General features: G+C 46.1%; 1 protein-coding gene across 2 annotated transcripts in view; it reads right to left on the bottom strand.

Moving 5' to 3' along the window:
* The window catches only part of LOC115687105 (TMV resistance protein N-like), a 34,031-nt gene extending 28,510 nt beyond the window's left edge, over positions 1-5,521 (bottom strand). For both annotated transcript variants that reach the window (XM_056319646.1, XM_056319645.1), the window contains exon 1: positions 4,647-5,521. In XM_056319646.1, the coding sequence (XP_056175621.1) occupies positions 4,647-5,000 (354 nt within the window). In that variant the 5' untranslated portion in view covers positions 5,001-5,521. The remainder of the gene's footprint in view (positions 1-4,646) is intronic.
* Positions 5,522-24,879: the final 19,358 nt, after the last annotated feature.

The following is a 24,879-nucleotide window of genomic DNA, read 5'->3' as shown; positions in this document are numbered from 1 at the left end:
TTATCTTTCTATACCTCAAAAACAAAGCTCAATCCATCTAATTTCAATCCAACAGTCTCCCAAAAACAAATCACATCGGTTCTTTACAAAATCTGAAATTTCCAAGCAACGCTCATCCTTCCAAACCCGTCCAAGAATATCATCAGTAATCCATAAATCCTTAAACCGATTACACCTATTCACTATAAGCAATTATACGTCGTACATGACCATTAGAGTTACAACTTCAAAATCATCGCCTATTGTACCCAATATCAACACGTAACGCCTTTAGACTTTCGCGGCACATCCTTTGATTCCTTCCCCACCACAACGTACATCTTTCCTTACGTCCATAGTCAATTTTGATTAATCTGCAGGGCAGCTCTCGCTTAATGTCCTACCTGCGGTCGCTGCGATTGCATTAGTGACCTAACCTGTCGGTTCAACAATTTCTCACTTGGTGACCTTACTGTCCACATCCACAACATGCTCCACTTCTACCTTGGCAATGGCCATTCCTATGCCTCTTTCCGTAAGACCGACATGCAGCATTGAAGTAGTAGTTCGACTTTCCAAAGTTCTTTCTTACTAAAGAGACAAATTTCCGATTCTCTATCATAGGCTTCTTTTCAAAGTTCCTATTGTCCCTAGCCGGCGCGTACCGCGATCCAGAAGCGGCAGCTCTTTTCACTCATATCCATTTCAACCATCGAGCCCTCTCGTACAACTCATTGTAATCCCTTAATACTCAAAGTACTAACTGATTGCGGAATTCCGGTTCCAATCCATCCCGAAACCTCCTTGTCCTATCCATATGGTCCTTGACCATCCTTGGTGCGTACTTAGACAACCTTACAAACTCGACCTGATCGACTGACACCCGATTTTAGCGAAGCCGAGGAAACTGTCTTTTTCTGTTCTCGCGCATTCTCCGAAAAGTGCTTCCCATTGAAAGCCTCGACCAAAGCACCCCGATACTTCAAAGCCTTTTTTTCCAACTCTTATATCCAAAGTGATGTAGCCTCGAAGTCACTTTTTCCATCAAACTTCGGAGGTTTCAATTTCAAAAATTGCTCAACAGTTATTGCATCTGTCTGACTGCATTAACTTGCCCTTGACCTTGATTCCCATCATTCCCATTAAAATTCCAACTTCTTCGAGTACCCTCAGAATTCCATCCACTCTGGGATCCTCTGCAACTCCAGCTTGCGGACCTACACGACCTTGACCTCAACCTCGTCCTCGACCTCGACCTCGACTGCTCAAACTCACAGGGTCACACCACTCACTTACCTGCTATAATTCCCCTCAGGAATTAAAGACCTAAGCCAACTATACCAGTCTAAAGCCCTAGGTAGTGAATCACAACAATAATTCACTAAGCAGGCAGCCAATCACAAACAACACCCAATCACAACCAACAAAGTTCGTGCACTTACCTCAAGTCCTGACGCGCCTGCATTTCGCACGTTATTGCATAAAATCACTCAGCAATCACAATCAAACAGTCTGGGGTACGCATGGCACACAAATCTCCTTAACTGTCTACCCCAAAGTCATCGCTCCTTATCACTCCAGGCTTCGACCATCTTGGATCGAGCTGACCTTGCTCTGATACCAAATCAACAGGGATGTCACGCCTCGAACCCCAACGGGCTCGCAACACCCCTCGATGGTCGATCATTGAACGCGACGTCCCAGGACGCGTCGCCGACCCAAACGAACTACGCAAGCGGAAGCAAAATAAAACAACCCAGACAACTAACAAGATGACAAAAGGATAGCACGAAACAATAATTTCATAAAGCAGTCATTAATACAAAACAGTAATCCAGGCTACCAATTTAAAAACCACAATTTTCAAAAGGGGGCGGTGGTTTACAAGCCTATCTCCTCTACAAAAATATACTCAAAAGACAGGGTAAATTGATCTATCCTTCAATCCCTATAGTACTCTGGCGGCATCTTCAAGTCGATCACGGTCGCGGATCTGAAAGTGGTTATATAATAACCATGATAATATTTCTCAATAAGCAGACCCCTAAACCCCACATAGGCCAATGCGTACCCAGACAAGTCTAAAAAGGCAATCTAATTATTCACATAACAAATTTCATATAATGTACTTACCTTGTCTCAAATCACACGCTAGCTCTACACATTAGTCAAATCACTGTAATACAATAACACTTCACGTACATATCACAATCACTCGAACGTCATTCACACGTACATTCACCAATTCCATTAGGTACAATACACATGCGCATTCATCTAACTTTTTCATGACCCGGGTCAACACCCCACAGGTCCTTTCTCGCCACCCGCGTCAACACGCTCCAGGCTGGCAGCCCTCCGATCAATCCGGGCTTTGTTCCGCGTCAACACGCTCCAGGACCATTCTCACGACCCGGGTCAACACCCTACAGGTCCTTTCTTACGACCCGGGTCAACACCCTACAGGTTGGCAGCCCTCCGATCAATCCGGGCTTATTCAATCAACCACACACGCCATACAATTCACTCTAACCAAGTGTCGGTCACACGTCAAGCTAACACAAGCACATCTATCACTGTAATTCAAGCTCACATAGACTGTGTCAACCCAATCACAAGTGACCAACATGAATGACAGCCAATCGAGCATTGAATCACACACAAACAACCAATGCTCTTGACATAGATTCCACCATCAAACAAGCCATAAGTTCAGCCACAATTTCAGCCGTAACCCGCCACAAAATCAGCCACGCTTAGCAAATCAAACAACCGAGATTCTAACAATTAAAATCACAAATGCACACTCACAATCGGTTATCTCAAGGCAACAACAACTAGCCATAGAAACAACGAATATTATACGCCAATGGAGTGTCAAATCAACCTACAAACCCGGCATTAATTCATCGCGACACGACTCGCCACTCCGACACATATTAATCCGCATTTCATTCAATAACCCAACCAACGTCACTTCCTCATCCCGCTAAAATCCAGCCATCAAAATAACCATCGACATATGCGATTCGGGCACCAAATCAGCCCACACATCCAGCAACGCTCAACCGAAACATAGCTCGCCATTCCAACACGATTTAACGCATTTAACTCGATAACCCAACCGATGTCACTCCATCAAACCAGCCATTAAGGCCCGCCATACTCAATCACCGAATCAGCCATAAACAATTCAAAATCCAGCCATCATCAGTCCACAAATCTAGCAACCCAATCAGTCCTTAAACAGCCCTCAATCCACACTAATTGCTCCCTAAACAAGTCTACTAGTACCCAATGTCCTAGACAAAGTTTAGGGAGTTGCTTACCTTGATTTGAGCAATAAAATGAAGCTGGACAGCGGGGAAGTCGTTGGAACAGCGGCGGCGGCGGCGATTGGCGAGGCTCTCGGCCACAGCCGGGCGACAAGGAGGTCCGGCTGAGGCAGCAACAGCTCGGCGGCAACAAGGGAGAACCGGGGCCTCGCCGGAACAGCAGCAGCTCCGGCGTTCGAGCAGCGGCCCACGGCGGCGACGGGAACAGGGGCGGTGAAGGCAGAACAGGGGAGGAGAGCGGTGACCAGAACAGGGGAGGGGATGGTGTCGGGTTGTCGGCCAGGCGGTGGGGTGGCGGTCGGCGGCTGAGGCAGCGACGGTTGGCCGGGGCGGCTCGCGGCGGCGAGCAACGCCGACACGGCCAGATCTGGCCCAAGCCGGAGGGAGAGAGAGAAGAGAAAGGAGTGACGGGGACGGTCGGCTCGGACGATCGGCGGCACGAACAGCGGCTCCGGGTCGACAGGAACACCGGCTAGACGGGCGGTGAGGCGCGCGGCGGCGAACGGCGGCGCGGTGGAAGACACGCGCGCGGAAGGGTCGGGAAACGAGATCTGGAACAGAGGGGGAGACCAGCCGGTCGGGGCGGCGACTGGCGGACGACGGCGCGGCGGTCGAGCTAGTTGTCGACGGCGGCGACGCGCGGCGGCCAGGCGAGCTCAGGCGGTCGGCGTCGGCAGCAGGGAGAAGGAGCAGAAGCAGGAGCAGAACGTGATGCGGGAGGAAGGAGGAAGAAGAAGAAAGAAGGGAGAAGGAAAGGAGAGAGAAGAAGAGAGAGGAGAGAGAGAAGGTCTGAGGAAACAAATGAGCGTGAGGAGACACGTGGAGGGGGCCATCGTGCGCAGCAGAGGGGGAGGAGAGAGAGAGAGAGAAATAGAATAAGAAATAATTTGAACATTCAAATATTATTTGCAAACCGATGGTCCAAATTCAAAATCGAAAACGATCTACCGGTCCAAAATAAGCCTCGCATATAAAAATGGACAAATGCCAAATTAATTAGACCAAAATATAACGAGGAAGGTCTACTAGTCCAAATTCGCACGTGGTCAAAAACTCCCCTTTTTCCATCATTCCTGAAAATCTCAACGTTGGCTACCATAATATTGACACCGTCCAATTTATTTTGTCTCGAAAATCCCGGAAATCGACTGTCAAGTTCGGGATCCAAATAACGGCCAAATTTGATCGAGTGCGATTCTAGCGAAATCTCTAATTTAAAATGATCATCGGGAGTGATCAGTTCCCGGGCGAGATTTTACTATAAGCACACTGACAAATTACGCGTTTTATAAATCCCAAAAATGGGCCGAAATTCGGGATGTCACATTTCAGCTTAACATCGTCAGGTTCCACGTCGAAGAAAATAGGTAGGATCTCTTTTTTATCTTCCCATTTGGAAGTGTTTGCCACGATCTGTGCGAGCTCGTGGAGGCACAATTGGCTTGAAGCGTAGGTTCTAGAGAAGATGGGTATGTAGATCCTGGAGTTGTCGATCGCTCGCTGAAGCGATCCATCGATCCTTTCACCGACACGGACCTCTTCATCGTCTCGGAAGACGCATATTCCAGCGTCAGTCAAGCTATGGAAGAGGAAGTCGGTGAATCCAGCGCGAGTGTCGGGTCCTCTGAAGCTTAAGAACACTTGGTACTCGTTTCTCGATGACGTTCCTGCATCTGAGCTCACCATAGCATTAGTTTGCTCCGCTTGACGGATCTCTCTCTCTCCCCGTGTTAGGGTGTGTCTGGGCTATACGGCTGAAGAAGGGATGTGATCCTTCATTAGGCCTTTGCCATTACTGAAACTCACCTAATGTTTTCAATGGAGAATGTGGCCGCGTCAACATCAACACGAACCTTCAAAGAAATTATGTTCAAGAACATTGATTTTTTAATTCCCCAGTGTGTAAGGAATCGACTTTTTCATACTCTTAGTACTTAAGCTAGCATGGACTATAAACAAATCAGAGGGAATAAAATTGAGATAAATATGAATAAAAATTAAGGAATTGGAAGGAAAATAATTATTTGAGTCACCATGTGAGAGATACTCCCTGCACAGTCCCTCATTCATCCTGTGCATCAAAATGAAAGGAAAATAATTATGGAAAGCGAGGAAGGACTATGTTTTTCGGAGGCTTCCCCCAAATCCGAAAACCCTAATCGGCTCGGCAAGAACGGCACTCAGAAATTCCAGCAAAGGTAATAATCAAAGTTCGAAACTTAACAAGTCGATCAACGCAAAATTGGACCCCACCAAAGGCACTCACCTTGAGAATCAACATTGATGGAGCAAATGAATGTAGTTTTGAGTGGTGTATGTTCCGGGTAGATAAAAGTTTATGCATTTTAGTCCACAGGTGTGCTGTTATGGGTAAAAATAATTTTTTTCTCAAAAAGATAAATATATTTGAATGCTATGTATGCGCTCATTTTTTCTAGCATCCTCTTGTTGATAAATTATTATATACGAGTGTAGTATATATACTAGGGTCAATACCATGAAGAACCCTAAATTGGTACACATGTGATAAATTTACACTAAACTAATTTTTTGATCACGAAAAATCCCAAACTGGTATACCTGTGACAACTAATTTTTTGACCACCAAAAACCCCAAATTGGTATATTTGTGACAAATTTACCTTTGTTAGTTTCCGTTAAATTTGATTAATACAACGAAAAATCACAAACTGGTACACCTGTAAAAAACGGAGGATGAAACTCCAAATCAAACACCAGTCAACCGTCACGTCCATTCGACAAAAAAAAATTTGTTACGTGTTATATAACTCAGCAATTTGACAGTAAAATTTAATGGAAACTAACAGATGATAAATTTATCACCGGTGTACTAATTTTAAATTTTTGATGATCAAAATTAATTTAAAGTAAATTTATCATATGTATATCAGTTTAGGGTTTTTTATTGTATTAACCCTATATGCTAAACTGAATTTTGGTTATGAGGAAATGATGGATTCCACGTGGATCTAGCTCCACCAGACCAGACAGCCCACTTGAGCTTAGTGTACCAATTAGCTACGCCAAATACTTGCTCGTTGCTGGTGGATGCTGCTTTCATTTATCGTCCTTATAACTGTTCATCATGATGTGATGTTTGTACCCATTTGTAAAATTTGTGGTTCATCTTTTTCATTCCCTACACAGTGGACTTGTCAGTCCACTCCAACTTTTCCAAACCTAATGAATATATTTGGCCCGTTCCTCCATTATTTGTGTACCTCCTCCACTTTTATGTGGGGCTATGCACAATTGTGGAGCAGATTTGATCGATCTCATCGATACTTTAAAAGCTCGAATATTGGATGACGACGCTATCAAGAATTGATTGGACATATATTCCCTGTTAGTGCATAGACATATACAAAATCATATCTGTGTTGGTGGAGCATCACATCACTCGTCAAGAAGAAAGCCAATCCCAAAATGCGTGAAGGATGTGGTGGACCCCCGGAAGTAAATGAACCAAAAGGGGGCTCGAAAGTCATGCGTATCACTTGCGTTGCATTGCATTGCTTAACCTCGACTTGTTCACGCTGTGCCCCATGGCCATTTAAATGTATAATAAAAACTCAAAACAAATTCCCAAATATCATTAACTCAGGTTGCGATGAAGGGGCAAAGCTTCTTGCAAGAATCAACTTCCCCGGTAAAAAAAAGAAAAAAAAAAAGAAAACACATAGAGTACCGAGAAAGAGGATTGGTCATGCAAGAAGACAAACTTCTATGAGACTCAGAGAGCAACACAAATAATTGGTCTATTTGTTATTATTATTATTATCAACACAAATAATGTTGAAGGAGCTACGGAAGGTGCCATCGCAGGGGTTATCCGAGATGCTACAGGGACCTTCGTCGACGGTTTTGCTAAGATTGTTCCAGCCTCATCAGCGATTCATACTGAGGCGTTGGCCATGGTCGAAGCCTTGAAGCTGCTTCAGTCGAAGAAAGAGATGAGGTTGCAGCTGGAATCTGACCGTTGTTGAACTCGGACAAGCGGTGGTCAAAGATGATCACGGGCGGTGGGATATCAGTACCATTACAGAAGAAGCCAAATTCTTGATGGGCTCTTTCGAAAATATCACCTTGGCCCATTGTGGTTGGTCCGCGAATCTTGTAACCAATTGGGTAGCTAAGGCATGTAGAATGAATTCCCTACTCTCCTACTCTCCTCTTGAGTGGCCCAATCCCTCCAACCCCTTCGAGAATTACTTTATTTGGATGCCCCGTCGTTGAGTATTTTGTTCAAAATTTCTTAGCTTTACAATAATATTGTTATGTTTTTCGACAGAAAAAAAAGTCATTTCATTCCTCCCATTTAAACAGGCCATCATCATGCAGGTGATTATATGATCTCCAGTGGAGCCACCCTCCACCTTGCATAAAGTAAGAATTGATTATACTCCCTTCCTACTCACCTTTCATAAAGTTAGAATAATTTTATCCTTTTCTTCCTTTTTTCTTATTTATTTATATTCTCGACATGTATTCCAACAATCGTAAATGCCTTCACTTTTTTAGAACCAGTCCTTTGAAATAACAATGATTCGAAGCACTTTTCTTTTTCTATTTTACATTATTTTGGAAACCTAAGGACTTAATCCTGATGCGTAAAATATAGGATTTTCAATCCTAGCAAGAAAGGGAGGGAAAAGGATACTCGATTTCAAGTGAGTAAACGGAATTTTATACTCAATTTCATAGATGCATTTCGAATTCCGGGGGAAGCCATACTCGATGAAAGTCATATGTACAGGTATATCATTCGGGTGCTCGCCTACTTCTGATGACAAGTATTATTAGACAATTATTAGAGAATATTCGATCTTTGAGATCTTTTTATATTGCTCCACTTTCAATCTACTCGTTGGATAGTCTTCAGATTAGCACTCTCCAATCAATCCGTTGGACGAGATTACACAATTGGGATTGAGTAGCCGTTGAGTGATAATATTTTCTCTAACTTGACTCAGCTTGACCTACTTGACTCAGCGGTTAGAGTATCGCTTTCATACGGCGAGAGTCATTGGTTCAAATCCAATAGTAGGTAAACCGGCCAAAACCCGGGTTAAGCCATTAGTTGTAGGCGCTTTCCAGAGGTGGAATCTTCTAGTTCTTCCTATTTGACTCGAAACCTATTGATCTAGCCCGGCATGCCGGCCTGATCTGAAGAATTCATGGGCCGGCAGGCCAGGCGGACGGGGACCGTCGAAGAGTGCCTCGACGCGTCGCAGCCACTACTTCTCCCCCTCGAACTTCACTATCTTCCATCACTGCCTACTCGTCTTTAACGGGTCCATTTTATCAAAAATTATTTACCTTCTGCCTGCCGAAAAAGTAAGCTATTTAAAGATGAATGCCTTGTGACTAAGAGTAGAAGAAGGACATGATATCCTATGATAAGCTTTCGGGAGCAAGAAATTGACATGGATCGTAAAGACGGAGTAGGGGGGAAGGACACTAGAAGTGCCAAAAGTTGTGTACGGCGCTCACTTTGGTGCCAAAAGTTTCATTTGGATCACTTAAATGCCAAAAGTTTACGCCGGCGATCACTTAAGTGCCAAATCGGAGAAAAAACGATCACTTAAGTGCCAACGGCGAGAAATTCCAACCAAATTTAATACGTGGCTTTTGTATTTAAATTTTAATGACACGTGGCATTTCCATGTGTATAATTTAATTTTTTAAATATTTTTTTTCTGAAATTTTTTTCTTTCTTTTCTTTTTTCTTTTTTCTTTTCTTTCTTTTCTTTTTTCTTTTCTTTCTTTCTTCTTCTTCTTCTACCATGGCCGGTGGCCGGAGGCCAGCCACCGGCCATGGCCGGCGTCGCCGGGCGTCGCCTTCCTCCAAGCGAGGCTCGGCGAAGCAGTCGTGGCCTCGGCGAGGGCCGGCCTCGCCAAGGCCACGGTGGCCTCGCCGAGGCATCGCCTTCCTCCGGGCGAGGCCCGACCTCACCGGATCTGGCGAGGCGAGCCCTCACCAAGGCCACGACGGCCTCGTCGGATATGGCGAGGCGAGCCCTCGCCGGATCTGGCGAGGCGAGCCCTCGCCAAGGCCACGGCGGCCTCGCCGAGGCGTCGCCTTCCTCCGGGCGAGGCCCAGCGAGGCCGCCGTGGCCTCGGTGAGGGCTGGCCTCGCCCGGAGGAAGGCGACGCCTGGCGAGGCCGGCCATGGCCAGTGGCCGAACGCCGGCCATCGGAAATAAGAAGAAAGAAAAGAAAAAAACAGAAAAGAAAGGAAAAAAGAAAGAAACGGAAAAAAAAAAGAAAAGAAATGCCACATCAGCCTCCAGCGAGCCAATCAGCTTGAGAAATTAATAAAAAAATGCCACGTCGGATTTCCGACGAAGTGGCACTTAAGTGATCATTTTTCACAACTTTTTGCACTTAAGTGATCCGATTGAAACTTTTGGCACCAAAGTGAGCGCCGTACACAACTTTTGGCACTTCTAGTGTTCTTCCCCCGACGGAGTAGGGAATCTGGCCCCCTTCTTTCTCAAAGTAAACTTTCTTGTGACATTCTGAATTTGACTCACTTTCGTGATCAATGAAATGGATATGTATTTCTCATTTTGTTTTAGTAAGTCTCACCCGGAACTAATCACTCTCGAGATACTGACCAATAGGGAATGGCTAACTAGGAAAAAACGGTACGTGGACCCAAGAACTCGATCGGGAATCGACCTTCGATTCCGAGGAACGACGAGGGAATATTTTGGGCCAATGTGGGTCGATCCAAGTAGGACGACAGATTTGGTTCGCCAACGACGTAAAATCGGATCGCGGGTGATTCCGCTCGCCCAAGAGTATGCGTGGCGAACGATCCTAAACTTATTCCGAACGATCGCGACCTCCGGAACTAGCGATAAATCCTCGCGTTCTCTTGAAAATCGAGACCGTCACGACTCGAGTAACCCTAGGTCGATACGCGTAACCCCTAAAAAGCCGCCCGTTAGTAAGAGACGCTAAAATCGCAATTGGGCGAAATTGATCGTTGAGTTGAATCCGGACTTGAGTGTCGAATTTCACGGACGTACGCGACTAATTTTCAAGGACGACGTCGTATTAGTGTGGCCAATCATATTTGGGATCGGTATGATCGAAAAATTGAATTTTGGACCGGGAGTGGAAAATTACCATTTTGCCCTGAGCCTTAAGCATTAATTCCAAATTATTGGAGGTTAAATTGGACTTAATCAGCCCCTAGAGTGAACGAAAATGATGGACCAAATTGCCCCCATCACTCTTGCTCATTCCCCACATTGCCCTTAGATATTTTGCTCTAGATCAAATCCTAGCCCTTGGTTTTGGATAGATTTAATGGGTGTTTGAATCTTGGCCATTGGATGAGATTTTTAGTGGAGTAGTTAGTCTTGTAAATGTGAGTGGGGTTGGTCACCTAACCCACTCAAGCTTTTGTGTTAAATTCTCTCTCTCTCTCTCTCTCTCTCTCTCTCCCCCCCCTCATTTCTAACTTGGCCGGCCTCTCTCTCCCTCTCACTCTCTCCATTCTCTCCTCTCTCACGTGAGCCAGCCTCCGCTGGAGCAGCCATCGCCGTGGCAGCACCGCCGTCGCTCGAGTGCCGCTCGCCGCCGCCAGCCCGTGATCACCCCGTCGCCACCACCACCACTCGGCCGCCCCGTTTTCTCTCTCTCTTCCCCAACGCCACCACCAGCACCGACCAGCCAACCTTGGCCGTGTGACCGCCACCCAAGTGCTGTCGTCCGAGCACCGCCGCCGGTCCGTGACCGTCTCGCCACCACCACAGCCACCTTCACCTTTCCCTCTCCATTTTCCACGCCACACCACCGTCACCATCATCCTCCCTCGCCTCCGTGCTCAGTCGTGAGCCACCAGCCCTCGCCGCCGCCATCCGTCGCCCGTGGAGATCGCTGGAGTTCCCTGCTGGTCCGACGTGATCCGGCGACCGTCCGGCCCGTTTTCCCCCAAGTTCAGCACCCCTTGGAGCTTAGGATCTTGGTGAGTAGAAACCCTAAACCCTAATTAGGATTTGATACATTTTAGACAAGTTTAGGGATTAATTAGGGTATTTTAGGGGTTGTTTAAGTGGCTGGTGATTAGGCTTGATGGTGAGATGATTTTGGTGGCCTAATGTGCTAATTTAAAGGTGATTTAGAGGTGTGCGATGGCCTGATTAGTGGCTGAGTAGGATTGGCTTGATTGGACCTTGTGTGGCTAATCTATGGTTTAAATGTGTATTGCTATGGGTGCAATGATTGGGACATGTAGTGGCTGATTTGTACATGGCTTGAGATTAATTGTGTGATGTCATATTGGCTGCTTGTCTTGGCCGTGAATTGAGGAACATGGTGGGCCATAGGCTAGTATTGTTTTAATGACTTAATTGCATGATCTTGGTGCGCCGAATTGTGGATCGTGGTTAAATTATTTTAATCAGCGAATTGGGCATGTTGATATGTTGAATTGAATGAATAACGTGGATTCAATTGATGCCCCGAGTTTTGGATGATATGGCCATGAATTGTGCATATTGAGTGACGGCATATTATGTGAATCATGCGAGTTTGCACGAATGGCATTGAGTATGTGATCACCTAAAATGCCCTGAGGCGTCGTTTACGAGGGGTATTGAACCCGTCCTGAGGCGTTTAACGTGAGACGATGCCCGGTTTACCGGAAGATGGCCAACCTGAGGTGTCGTTCACGCGGGTTGTGTCATGGACCTGATGCGTTTAATGCGGGTCAGAGATTAATTGGAAAGTAATGGACCTGATGCGTTTAACGCGGGTCGGTAATTAAATGGGAAATTGGCTCGTATACGAAATGTGCATTAATGAGTGCAAGCATGTGCATGGCAAGTGTGTGTGGCCAATTGATAATGTATATGTGCCTTGATTGACTTTCTCGGTATTATTATTATTATGTGCCTAACTTGCAGGGTCGATTATATGTTTGATTTGGGCCCGAGGGCCTAAGTCGTTTGAGTACTGGACTGTATGTTTGGTTAGTTACTTGTCTGGAGGTGCATGTTAGCCTAGTTTAGGTTTAGGGGGCCTACTTACTGAGATTTGTTCTCACTGTTGTTAAACCCCAACATTTCAGACCCCTAGCCTTGAGGATGGCAGGAGTACCACTGCGTTTTGGGATCCCGGACCGTATAGAGCGTTCGGTGACCGAGTACCCAGGTTGGAACGGGGAAGCTTATATTAGGTTTTATACTATCGCCTGAGTCGACGAGGGCGGGCCACAGCTCAAGGCCCATCCTTACCTTAGTTGGTGCTACCGGGACCAGACTGGCTTTCACGGACCCCTTAGGACTTTCGATGTTCCGTTCGATGGGTTAGGCCAATAGGACCCGCATGCAGCTGACGGGGAGGTAGTGAGCCCCAATGTCGTGTCTGAGGAGGATTCTGACCCCCGGCCCATCATCTTTGAGTCTGACATGGATTCCGACCCTGAGGAGGAGGAGCCGATGGAGTGGGAGTCCGATCCCAACCCGGAGCCAATGGAGCTGGAGTCAGAACCGGAGGATGATCCCAAGGAGGAGCCATTGGAGATCGAGTCCGAGCCAGAGTCTATGGATTCCGAGTCCGAGTCATCCGATGATTCGTCCGAGTCTTCAGGATCCGGCTCGGATTGGATACCCTAGGAGTTAGCCTAGAGCGTAGCTAGGGATTAGGGCCAACACTTTTTGGAAGGAGCCCTTTTTAGATATAGTACCTGACCGCCCCGAGCCACGTATCCCTTTTTGTTGACGGTGGCTTGCTGACCCGTTTTGGCCTTGTATATTTATGTTTCTAATGAATATTGTAATTTCTCTTTGATTAATGTAAGTATGTGTTTATGTTGTTTATTGCTATTCTTGGTCATGTTTAATTGTGTACGGGTGTATGATTGCTTTCGCATGTGTATATTCTCTGATTTGGGGTTTTGGGTCGGCGACGAGTCCTGGGACGTCGCACTAATTCGACCGTAGAAGGGATGCCGCGTGCCCTAGGGTTCGGGGCGTGACATCCCCCGTTGATTTGGTATCAGAGCAAGGTTAGCTCGATCTAAGTTGGTCAAAGCCTGGAGTGATAAGGAGTGATGACCTTGGCTAGCTAAATAGGGAGACTTGTGTGCTACGTGTACCTCCAGATTATTTGGTTTTCATGATTGATTGATTGTTGGAAATGACTCGTAAAGTGCAGGTGCGGCAGGACCCGAGGTAAGTACGCATGTCTCTTTGGTTGAGACCTCGTGCTGCTTGTGATTGACCACCTGCTGTGTGAATGACTGTTGCGATTCATTGCCTATGACCTTAGACTGGCTTAGTTTGGCCTAGGTCTCTAATTCCTGAATGGAATTATAGCAGGTAGGTGAGTAGTGAGAAACCCGTGAGGATGAGCAGAGGAATGAGGACACGAGGTCAATCGAGTGCAATGGGCCAAGAGACGAGAGACCCAAGGTTTGATGCGGTCATTCAGACACTGTAGGAAATAGGAAACTTGATGGGAAGGCAAGCTCAAGAGAGGGCTGCCAATATTGCCCAAGCTGCTGAGGCCACTGCAGCTGCGGCTGTTAATGGAAATCAAGCCAATCAGGGGTAGGCTCAAGTAGTTGTGAATAGACAGATGCACCAGCTGGTGGAGCAATTCTTGAAATTGAAGCCGCCGAAGTTCGATGGAAAGGGTGACCTCGAGGCCGCGCCGCGTTAGGTGGAAGTACTGGAAAAGGCCTTCGAAGTCCTGGGGTGCACCGAAGCCGAGAAGGTGACTTTGGCTGTGTATCGGTTGCAGGATAATGCCAGTAATTGGTGGAAGGCCACCAGGGGGAGAGTGTTCCCTGAGGGTACCGTCCAGACTTGGGTTGCGTTCACTGAGAATTTACAAGGGAAATACTTCTCTGAGAGTGCCAAAAAAAGGAAATTGGCAGAGTTTATGCGACTTCGCTAGGGACAAATGACAGTAGATCAATATGAGGCGGAATTTGCAAGGCTATCGAAGTTCGCGCCGAGGATGGTTGAGGACCCACTGGATAAGGTCCGAAGGTTCCGGGATGGGCCGAAGCCGGACCTTCGAAGCTAAATGATCTCGCTGAACATCTAAGACTATGGAGAAATGTATGAGCGAGCTTAGGCTATAGAACAGGATCAGATGGATAGGGCCGCCGCTTCTGGATCGCGATTTGCCCAGCTAAGGACAACCGCCGCTTCGGGAAGAGGCTGATGGCGGGAAATAGGCGTTTTGTCCCTCCCATCAAGAAGAACATCGGGAAGCCGAACCATTCTCAGAACCGATTTGGGACATGTTTCAAGTGTGGGAGCATGGATCATCAGATAAGGCATTGCCCTCAACAATGTCGAGCAGGACCGCCCATGCAATCTCAGCCGCCCCAGATGGGAAATCAGACTGGGAATCCCCCGCCGGCTATTCAAGGTAGACCGCCAGCCCAAGGAAGGGTGTATGCCATGGTGCGAAGGGAGGCTGAGGACACGCTAGGCGTGGTCATAGGTACGGTCTCTCTTTGTGATCATGCTGCTCATGCCTTTTTTGATCCAGGAGCATCACACTCGTTTACATCAGAGCAGTTTGTTAGATTGACTGAAATTGAACCAATTTTGCTTGAAGTTATGCTTTGTGTATCGACTCCGTTAAATGATAAGGTATTAGTCTCGTTAGGGTGTCCTAACTGTAAGATAGTAATTGGGGGTAGAGAGGAAAGGATAGACTTGGCGGTATTGACTATGTTCGATTTTGACGTAATTGTCGGGATGGATTGGTTAGTTAAGCAGAAAGCCGTGATGGATTGTAGTAGCAGGGTGATCCAATTCAACCCGATTGGACATCCTAGATTCGAGTTTATGGGAAACCGAGGAGGAACCTCGATCCCTTGGATTTCTTCTCTTGAAGTAACCAAGTTGTTGGATGAGGGGTGTGAAGGGTATTTGGTAAACGTCGTAGATCCGACGGTTGTGGAGCCAAGATTAGAGGACATACCCGCGGTGTGCAATTTCCCCGAAATCTTTCCTCAGAAATTGCCGGGTTTGCCACCAGAAAGAGAAGTGGAATTCGTAATCGAGTTGACCCCAGGAACTGAGCCAATCTCGAAGGCGCCCTACCGGATGTCTCTGTCAGAACTGAAGGAGTTAAAGGTCCAGATGCAAGAGTTGCTGGACAAGGGTTTTATCCGTCCAAGTGCGTCTCCATGAGGAGCGCCGGTGTTGTTTGTAAGGAAGAATGATGGAACTTTGAGGTTGTGTATTGACTACCGGCAGTTGAACCAAGTGACCGTCAAGAATAAGTACCCACTGCCGAGGATTGATGACATGTTCGATCAGTTACAAGGAGCTTTAGTATTTTCTAAGATTGATCTGCGGATGGGGTATCATCAGTTGAGGATTAGGAAAGAAGATATACCTAAGACGGCCTTTCGAACGAAATATGGGCATTATGAGTTCACAGTGATGCCTTTCGATCTGACCAATGCCCCCACTGCCTTTTATGGATTTGATGAATCGGGTATTTAAGGAGTTCTTGGATCGTTTTGTTATAGTCTTCATCGATGACATATTGGTGTACTCGAAAAGCCCGGAGGATCATGAGGTACATCTAAATGAAGTGCTACGGACCTTAAGAAAATACACACTCTACGCAAAGTCCAGTAAGTGCGAGTTCTGACTCAACCAAGTGGCGTTTCTTGGACATATAATTTCAGGAGATGGAATTTCAGTAGACCTGACTAAGATTGAGGCAGTGACTAAGTGGCCAAGATCGACATCAGTAACAGAAATCCTGAGTTTCTTGGGTTTGGCAGGATATTACAGGCGTTTTGTAGAAGGATTCTTGTCATTAGCCATGCCGTTAACACGATTACTCAAGAAAGAAACGAAATTCGAATGTGACGATAAATGTTAGAGGAGTTTTCAAGAGCTAAAGCATAGGTTGACGACTGCTCTGGTGTTAACTATTCCGTCCGGGCCAGGAGGATTTGAGGTCTACAGTGATGCGTCGTTGAGAGGACTTGGATGTGTGTTGATGCAACATGGAAGGGTAGTTGCGTATGCGTCACGTCAGTTAAGATCGAACGAAATGAATTATCCAACTCATGATTTGGAATTGGCTGCGATCATCTTCGCCCTTAAGATTTGGAGGAATTACTTATACGGGAAAAAGTTTCAAAATTACACGGATCATCAGAGCCTTAAGTATTTATTTTCGCAGAAGGAGTTGAATATGAGGCAGCGTCGTTGGATGGAACTCCTTAAGGACTACGATTGCGACATCTTGTATCACCCTGGAAAGGCTAATCGAGTGGCGGATGCGCTAAGTCGGAAGTTGAGTATGGCGCACATGATGGTCAGGGAATAGACTCTATTGGAAAGGATAAGAGATTCAGAATTTAAGTTTGAGGTGAGCCATGTGTCGAATTTACTTGTTGCGTTAAGGATCGAACCGGAAATTCAAATCAAGATTAAGGCATTGCAATCTACGGACCAAGAAATTCAGAAGATAGTGGAAATGGATGCCGCCAAGAGAAAACCGGATTTCCAAGTATTCGAGAACCGGATCTTGAAGTTCCGTGGACGATTGTGCGTGCCCGACGATGTGGAACTTAAGGAGGAAATTTTGAAGGAAGCTCATCGTAGTAATTATAGCATTCATCCGGACAGTACAAAGATATATCAGAATCTGCGGCAGCACTACTGGTGGAATAGTATGAAAACGGATGTGGCCAAGCATATGGCGAAATGTCTTACCTGTCAACAAGTAAAGGCGCAGCATTGTAAGCCTGGAGGACTTCTGCGACCATTAGAAATTCCCGAATGGAAATGGGAACATGTCACGATGGACTTTGTCACGGGATTACCAAGGAGCCAGAGAGGGCACGATTCGATTTGGGTAATAGTGGATAGACTGACTAAGCCAGCGCACTTTCTGGCGGTGCGGAAGGATTTTGAGTTGAAAAGGTATGCAGATTTGTATGTACGATAGATTGTCCGACTTCATGGAGTGCCAGTACCGATCACTTCGGACCGTGATCCCAGATTTACCGCCAACTTTTGGAAAAGTCTGCAAACGGCCTTAGGGACGAAGCTTCAGTTTAGTACGGCCTATCATCTACAGACGGATGGCCAGTTGGAGAGGACGATCTAGACTTTGGAAGACATGTTGCGAGCCTGTGTGTTGGACTTCTAGGGTAAATGGGAAGAACAGTTGCATTTAGTCGAGTTTGCCTACAATAATAGTTATCAATAGAGTATTCAGATGGCACCATTTGAGGCATTGTATGGCATAGCATGCAGAACGCCAGTGTGTTGGGATGAAGTTGGGGAACGAAGTATATCGGGTCCAGAATTGGTGCAACAGACAGTTGAGGTAGTCGAGATTATTCGGGAAAGGTTAAAGACAGCGCAGAGTCGTCAGAAAAGTTATGCCGATCGAAGACGAAGACCTTTGGAATTTCAGGTTGGAGATCATGTTTTCCTTAAGGTATCACCTATGAAAGGACTATCCCGATTTGGCAAGAAAGGAAAGTTGAGCCCAAGATATGTCGGTCCATTCGAGATTTTGGAGAAGATTGGAGAACTGGCCTATCGGCTTGCCTTGCCGCCTAACTTGTCCCAAGTGCATAACGTATTCCACGTGTCGATGCTGAGGAAGTATAAGCCGGATCCGACTCACGTGCTGAGATATGAAGAAATAGACGTGGACGACAGGGTGTCGTACGTGGAAAGGCCAGTGAGGATCGAAGATAGAAAGGATCGGGTACTGAGAAACAAAACGATTCCGATGGTCAAAGTCGTTTGGGAGCATCATGGAACAGAAGGTGCCACCTGGAAAAGTGAAGAAGCGATGCGACGTCAATACCCCCAGTTGTTTGAGTAGATGGGTTTGGGTTGTAAATTTCGAGGACTAAATTTTTATAAGGGGGGTAGAGTTGTGACATTCTGAATTCGACCCACTTTCGTGATCAATGAAATGGATATGTATTTCTCATTTCGTTTTAGTAAGTCTCACCCGGAACTGATCACTCTTGGGATACTGACCAATAGGGAATCGCTAACTAGGAAAAAACGGTACGTGGACCCAAGAACTCGACTGGGAATCGACTTTCGATTCCGAGGAACGACGAGGGAATATTTTGAGCCAATGTGGGCCGATCCAAGGAGGGCGACAGATTTGGTTCGTCAACGACGTACGATCGGATCGCAGGTGATTCCGCACGCCCGAGAGTACGCGTGGCGAACGATCCTAAACTTATTCCGAACGATCGCGACCTTCGGAACTAGCTATAAATCCTCGTGTTCTCTTGAAAATCGAGACCGTCACGACTCGAGTAACCCTAGGTCGATACGCGTAACCCCTAAAAAGCCGCCCGTTAGTAAGAGACGCTAAAATCGCAATTGGGCGAAATTGATCGTTGAGTTGAATCCAGACTTGAGTGTTGAATTTCACAAATATACGCGACTAATTTTCAAGGACGACGTCGTATTAGTGTGGCCAATCATATTTGGGATCGGTTTGGTCAAAAAATTGAATTTTGGACCGGGAGTGGAAAATTACCATTTTGCCCTGAGCCTTAAGCATTAATTCCGAATTATTGGAGGTTAAATTGGACTTAATCAGCCCCTAGAGTGATCGAAAATGATGGACCAAATTACCCCCATCACTCTTGCTCATTCCTCACATTGCCCCTAGATATTTTGCTCTAGATCAAATCCTAGCCCTTGGTTTTGGATAGATTTGATGGGTATTTGAATCTTGGCCATTGGATGAGATTTTTAGTGGAGTGGTTAGTCTTGTAAATGTGAGTGGGGTTGGTTATCTAATCCATTCAAGTCTTTTGTGTTAAACTCTCTCTCTCTCTCTTTCTCTCTCCCCTCATTTCTTACCTTGGTCGGCCTCTCTCTCCCTTTCACTCTCTCCATTCTCTCCTCTCTCACGTGAGCCAGCCCCTGCTAGAGCAGCCATCGCCACGGTAGCGCCGCCGCCGCTCGCCGCCGCCGGCCCGTGATCACCTCGTCGCCACCACCACCACTCGGCCGCCCCGTTTTCTCTCTCTCTTCCCCAACGCCACCACCAGCACCGAGTAGCCAACCTTGGCCGTGTGACCGCCACCCAAGTGCCGCCGTCCGAGCACCGCCGCCGGTCCGTGACCGTCTCGCCACCACCACAGCCACCCTCACCTTTCCTTCTCCATTTTCCACGCCACACCACCGTCACCATCATCCTCCCTCGCCGCCGTGCTCAGCCGTGAGCCACCAGCCCTCGCCGCCGCCGTCCGTCGCCCGTGGAGATCGCCGGAGTTCCCTGCTGGTCCGGCGTGATCCGGCGACTGTCCTGCCCGTTTTCCCCCTAGTTCAGCACCCCTTGGAGCTTAGGATCTTGGTGAGTAGAAACCCTAAACCCTAATTAGGATTTGATACATTTTAGACAAGTTTAGGGATTAATTAGGGTATTTTAGGGGTTGTTTAAGTGGCTGGTGATTAGGCTTGATGGTGAACTGATTTTGGTGGCCTAATTTGCTAATTTAAAGGTGATTTAGAGGGGCATGATGGCCTGATTAGTGGCTGAGTAGGATTGGCTTGATTGGACCTTGTGTGGCTAATATATGGTTTAAATATGTATTGCTATGGATGCAATGATTGTGACATGTAGTGGCTGATTTGTACATGGCTGTTGATACCTAAATTTTGCTCAATCAAGAACCACCCCACAACGGGGCAAATTTGGAGGTTTTGGTTGACATTCTTTAGAGGAAAAGATGAGAAAGACTTCTTTGCCCTTACTTGCATTAATCTTTTTGTGGTGACTTCAGGTGAGTCCTTATGGAAGCTTGAAACATCCCAAAATGAAGAAGAGCATTCATTTCTCTACCCAAACACTCATACCATTTGCTTAGCCAAGTTGAGCCTGAATATTCATTTCTAAAGCCCGAGTGGTGATTGTCTTCCCACCTTGGGGAAAGGCACATGATTTACCATGGCGATTGGTGATTATGTCACAACAAGTAAAAAAATCTCGAAAGTCCTAGGAGCTCAAAAGATTCAAATGAGCAAAAGTCAAATGAAAACTAGGGGGCATGAAAAAGCAGTGCACCTGGTAAAGTAAAAGCAAGGCCAATGCCCATTGAAAAAAAAAAGAGCAAAAAAAGTAGCATCAAGAGAAGAATTCTTTCGCAAGAAAAAGTGTCAAAAGCAAAATGCTTGCATGAAGAGAAAATCATTACAAATGCAAAAAGTCATTAAAGAAAATAGCAAAGCTCTTTGCATTGAAATGATTAGCCAATGGACTTTTGAGACAAGTTGGATTTCAAAAAGTCGAGTGCCTTCAAAAAGATTGGATGATATGATAATGATGTCATGATAATTACCAACTCCTAAATCCCATTTGAGAATTTCTAAGCCTTTCGAGACTTTCACCGGACCAATATGACAACCTTTTCCCAAAGTCTCTTTTGATTGGGATGATTCAAGTGAAAATGGGGACTTTACAAAGAAGCTGTTGCTTGAAGAAGTGGAGGCAATGTTGTCTTATCTTATCTAAAGGTTTCTTGGCTTGTAAACCTGGCGAAAATGATCATTAATGATTATTTCATTTCTTAGCCAATAATGTTTATCCTTTGTTGAAATCATGACCAACTCTACTTTACAGTCCTTTAAAAAGACCTCTTGAATTGGTCAATGCGTACTTATTGCGAATGATTCTCAAAACCCTCGACATCGGTCATGTGAGGTATATTGAGTGATCAGACTATTTCCCACATTAATGGATGGGATCAAGCAGCCTTCTTGAGAGCATGTGAGAAGCCCTATTAGACTAAAGAATTCTTGTTTGGCATGCTTAATGGGCTCTCTTCATGAGTTATGATCATTTTGACAAAAGACTTTCTCCTAAGGGAATTTGATGATTAATGATATTTCTCAAGCCTGTTGGCAATATTTTGATATTGAATAATGCAAAACATTTTTCAAACAATCGAAACTAGCTTGAATTGCTCATGCAATCAATGCTTTCTCATTGATGATACCATTTTGATATTGCCTCTCATGACGTTATCTTGCTCGGTACGCATTCGCTACCAGAGCACTTGTTATAACACGTTTCGTTAGATGTGCAGATGCCTCCTTGGGATTTCATAGATATGATGAACATTAATAGCCCGAAACCATTCTTACATGATAAGTCTTCCCCACGTGGGACCATGCTTTCTGAAGGTTTGTGCGTCTTTCCTAAAACCACGATTTCAAAAGGTTCTGGGTCTTTCCTGAAACCCTGATTTCAAAAGGTTTCGGGTCTTCCCTTAAACCCCGATTTCGAAAGGTTCTGGATCTTTCCTAAAACCCTAATTTCAAAAGGTTCCGGGTCTTCCCTTAAACCTCGATTTCAAAAGGTTCTGGGTCTTTCCTTAAACCTCGATTTCAAAAGGTTCCGGGTCTTTCCTTAAACCCCGATTTCAAAAGGTTCCAGGTCTTTCCTTAAACCCCGATTTCAAAAGGTTATGGGTCTTTTCTAAAACCATGATTTCAAAAGGTTCTGGGTTTTTCCTTAAACCTCGATTTCAAAAGGTTCTGGGTCTTTCCAAAAACCCTAATTTCAAAAGGTTCCGGGTCTTTCCTTAAACCCCGATTTCAAAAGGTTCTGGGTCTTTCTTGAAACCCCGATTTTAAAAGGTTTTGGGTCTTTCCTAAAACTCTAATTTCAAAAGGTTCCGGGACTTCCCTTAAACCCCGATTTCAAAAGGTTCCGGGTCTTCCCTTCAACCCTGATTTCAAAAGGTTCCGAGTCTTTCCTGAAACCCTGATTTCAAAAGGTTCCGGCCCCGATTTCAAAATGTTCCGGGTCTTTCCTTAAACCCCAATTTCGAAAGGTTCTGGATCTTTCCTGAAACCCTGATTTCAAACGGTTCCGGGTCTTCCCTTAAATCCCGATCTCAAAAGGTTCTGGGTCTTTTCCTGAAACCCTGATTTCAAAAGGTTCCGGATCTTCCCTTAAACCCTGATTTCATAAGGTTATGGGTCTTTTCTTTAACCCAGATCTCAAAAAGGTTCATGGGTCTATCCTTAAACCATGCTTTCTACAGCATCAAGCTCTGAGTGAAAAACCTTAGGCATTCCCATTCCCAGTCCCCGAGTGCAAAACCTTAGGCATTCCAAATCATGGGATATGGATCTCTTAATGTTATCTTTAATGACACTCAAAATGACAATTATTCTGCCTGGTATGCCTTCGCTATCAGGGCATCTATTACAACATATTCCGTTAGACGTGCAGTGGCCATTTCGGAATCTTCTTGATTGATAGGTTTACAGCCTCGGAATTGCACGGTGAGCTTTTGCAACCCGGAGCACCCTATTGACCTAGCGAGTTTTCGCAGCCCAGAGTTTGTCTTTTTCCTTGCTCGGTGAGCTTTTGTAGCCCGGACCACCCTATTGACCTGGCGAGCTTTCGCAGCCCAGAATTTTCTCTTTTTCCTTGTCCGGTGAGCTTTCGCAGCTCGGAACACCCCATCGACCTGGCGAGCTTTCACAGCCCAGAGTCTATCTTTTTCCTTGCCCGGTGAGCTTTCGCAGCCCGAACACCCCATCGACCTGGCGAGCTTTCGCAGCCCAAAGTCTGTCTTTTTCCTTGCCCGGTGAGCTTTCGCAGCCCGGAAAACCCTATCGATATGGTGAGCTTTCGCAGCCCAGAGTCTTTCTCTTTGCACAGTGAGCTTCTGCAGCCCGGAGCACCCCTTCGACCTGGCGAGCTTTCGCAGCCCAGAGTCTTTTTCTTTGCACGATGAGCTTTTACAACCCATAACACATTATCGACCTGGCGAGCTTTCGTAGCCCAGAGTTTATTTCTTTATATGGTGAGACTTTATTTAGCCAAAAGCCCGTTCTTACACGGTATGACAGGTATCAAAAAAAAAATCCAATCATCTCTCATGCATCTTCCCATGCCCTCTATGAACAAAATTTAAGTGTCTTTTATCTTTGAAAGGAACCTCTTTGAGCTCCCCTTCAAAGAGGGGCAGCTGTTGACACCTAAATTTTGCTCAATCATTTAGGGTTATATCGCATAAAAATTAGGGTTTAATTTTTAACCCCTAAACAAAAAATATTTTATTAAATTGCATGGCATATAGACATTAGACACATTTGCATTAATAGGGCCTATTACGACACAAAATATATTAAAAAAAAGGAGATTTCCGGGCCAAGTCGGTCAGCCCGTTCCTTTTCTTTCGTTTTTTACTTTTTGCGCGGCCCATCTTGTTCCTCCTTTCGCGCGCGGGCCGGCCCCTTTTCCCTTCGGCCTAGCCCACGGGCTGTTCACTTTCTCCCCCAAGCGTTCAACGCTTCTGAGCGTACGGGGGAGGAACAAAGGCAGAATGAAGCCAGAGAAGCAGACGGCAGGAGGGGCAGCGTGATCCGCGGGTCGGCGGATCGGCCGACCGCGGCAGGCTGGCGGTGGCAGCCATGCGCGCCTACTGGCTGGCCGGCCGGCCTTAAAGCGGAGAGAATGAGAGAACAGAGAGAGCTCGAGAGAGCTAAAGAGAGAGAACCGGAGAGAAAGGGAGGATGAGGTGAAAAAGAGAGATCTTGAGGGTGAGAAAGGAAGAGAGAGCCTCACCCGCTCGCCGGAGGGCCACCCGAGTCGCCGTTGGTGCCGACGAGCTTCCAGTCGCCGCACTTCATCCCGGTTGGTCACGAACCAGATCCTCACACTCCATGTTCAAGCCAAAAATCGCACCGAATGCCAATCTTAAGCCCCTGCTCGAACTCGCCCACCACCTGTTCGACAAAATGTCCGACTGAAACTCCGAGTCCGTTTTTTCAAAATCGATGCCCTAAAGTTTTGTTATATGCTTGAATGGTTTTATTGTAGTTACTGACCCCAAACTTTCCTTGTTTTTTTCATGTGTTTGTATGGCATATTCCGTTGTTCCCCGATGTCGACCATGGACGTGCACATGAGTCGGAGTCAACATTCATTTTCCGGCTTAGCGTCTATTGTTGGGACCGAATGTTGGATTGTCAGAAAGTGCGTTTGTCGCCGGTGGGGAGTTCTGACTGTTTCTCTAAGGGGCTGGTGTGGTCACCGGAAAGTTGGCCGGCGGTGATGGCGTAAGGCCAGCGTCCATCGTCGACGCTGGCGGACCAAGCCGACGGACGGTGGTGGGCGTTCCCGGCGTAATCCCAGTGACGGCATGAAGACGTTCTCGATGAAGAAGCAAAGAAGAAAGCGTTCTGGGGAGAGACGTCCAGAAAGGCACGCAAAGAGGGGAAGAAAACCAGAAAAGAAAAATAGAAAAAGAAAAAAAAAAGAAACAAAAAGAAAAAAGAAGAAATAAAGAGAGGGAAAATGGGAAAATAAAAAAAATCGGAAAAGAAATAGGAAAAGGGGGGTCCCGGGTGGGTCAGAGAGCTGGGTCAGGTGTCGGGCGGATCGGGTCAGGGGGTCCGGTCCGAATCCTTATTTTATTAATAAAAACATTAACAAAATATTTAAAAATTCAAAAAATATTAAAATATTAAAAATATTAAAAATATTAAAAATCCCAAAAAAATTCGAAAATGTTAAAAAACCCAAG

The sequence above is a fragment of the Syzygium oleosum genome, unplaced genomic scaffold (genome assembly GCF_021117445.2).
Source record: "Syzygium oleosum isolate NSW1041296 unplaced genomic scaffold, Sole_v2.1 Sole_v2.18, whole genome shotgun sequence".
NCBI lineage: Eukaryota > Viridiplantae > Streptophyta > Magnoliopsida > Myrtales > Myrtaceae > Syzygium > Syzygium oleosum.
This window is presented reverse-complemented; position numbering and strand designations above follow the sequence as displayed.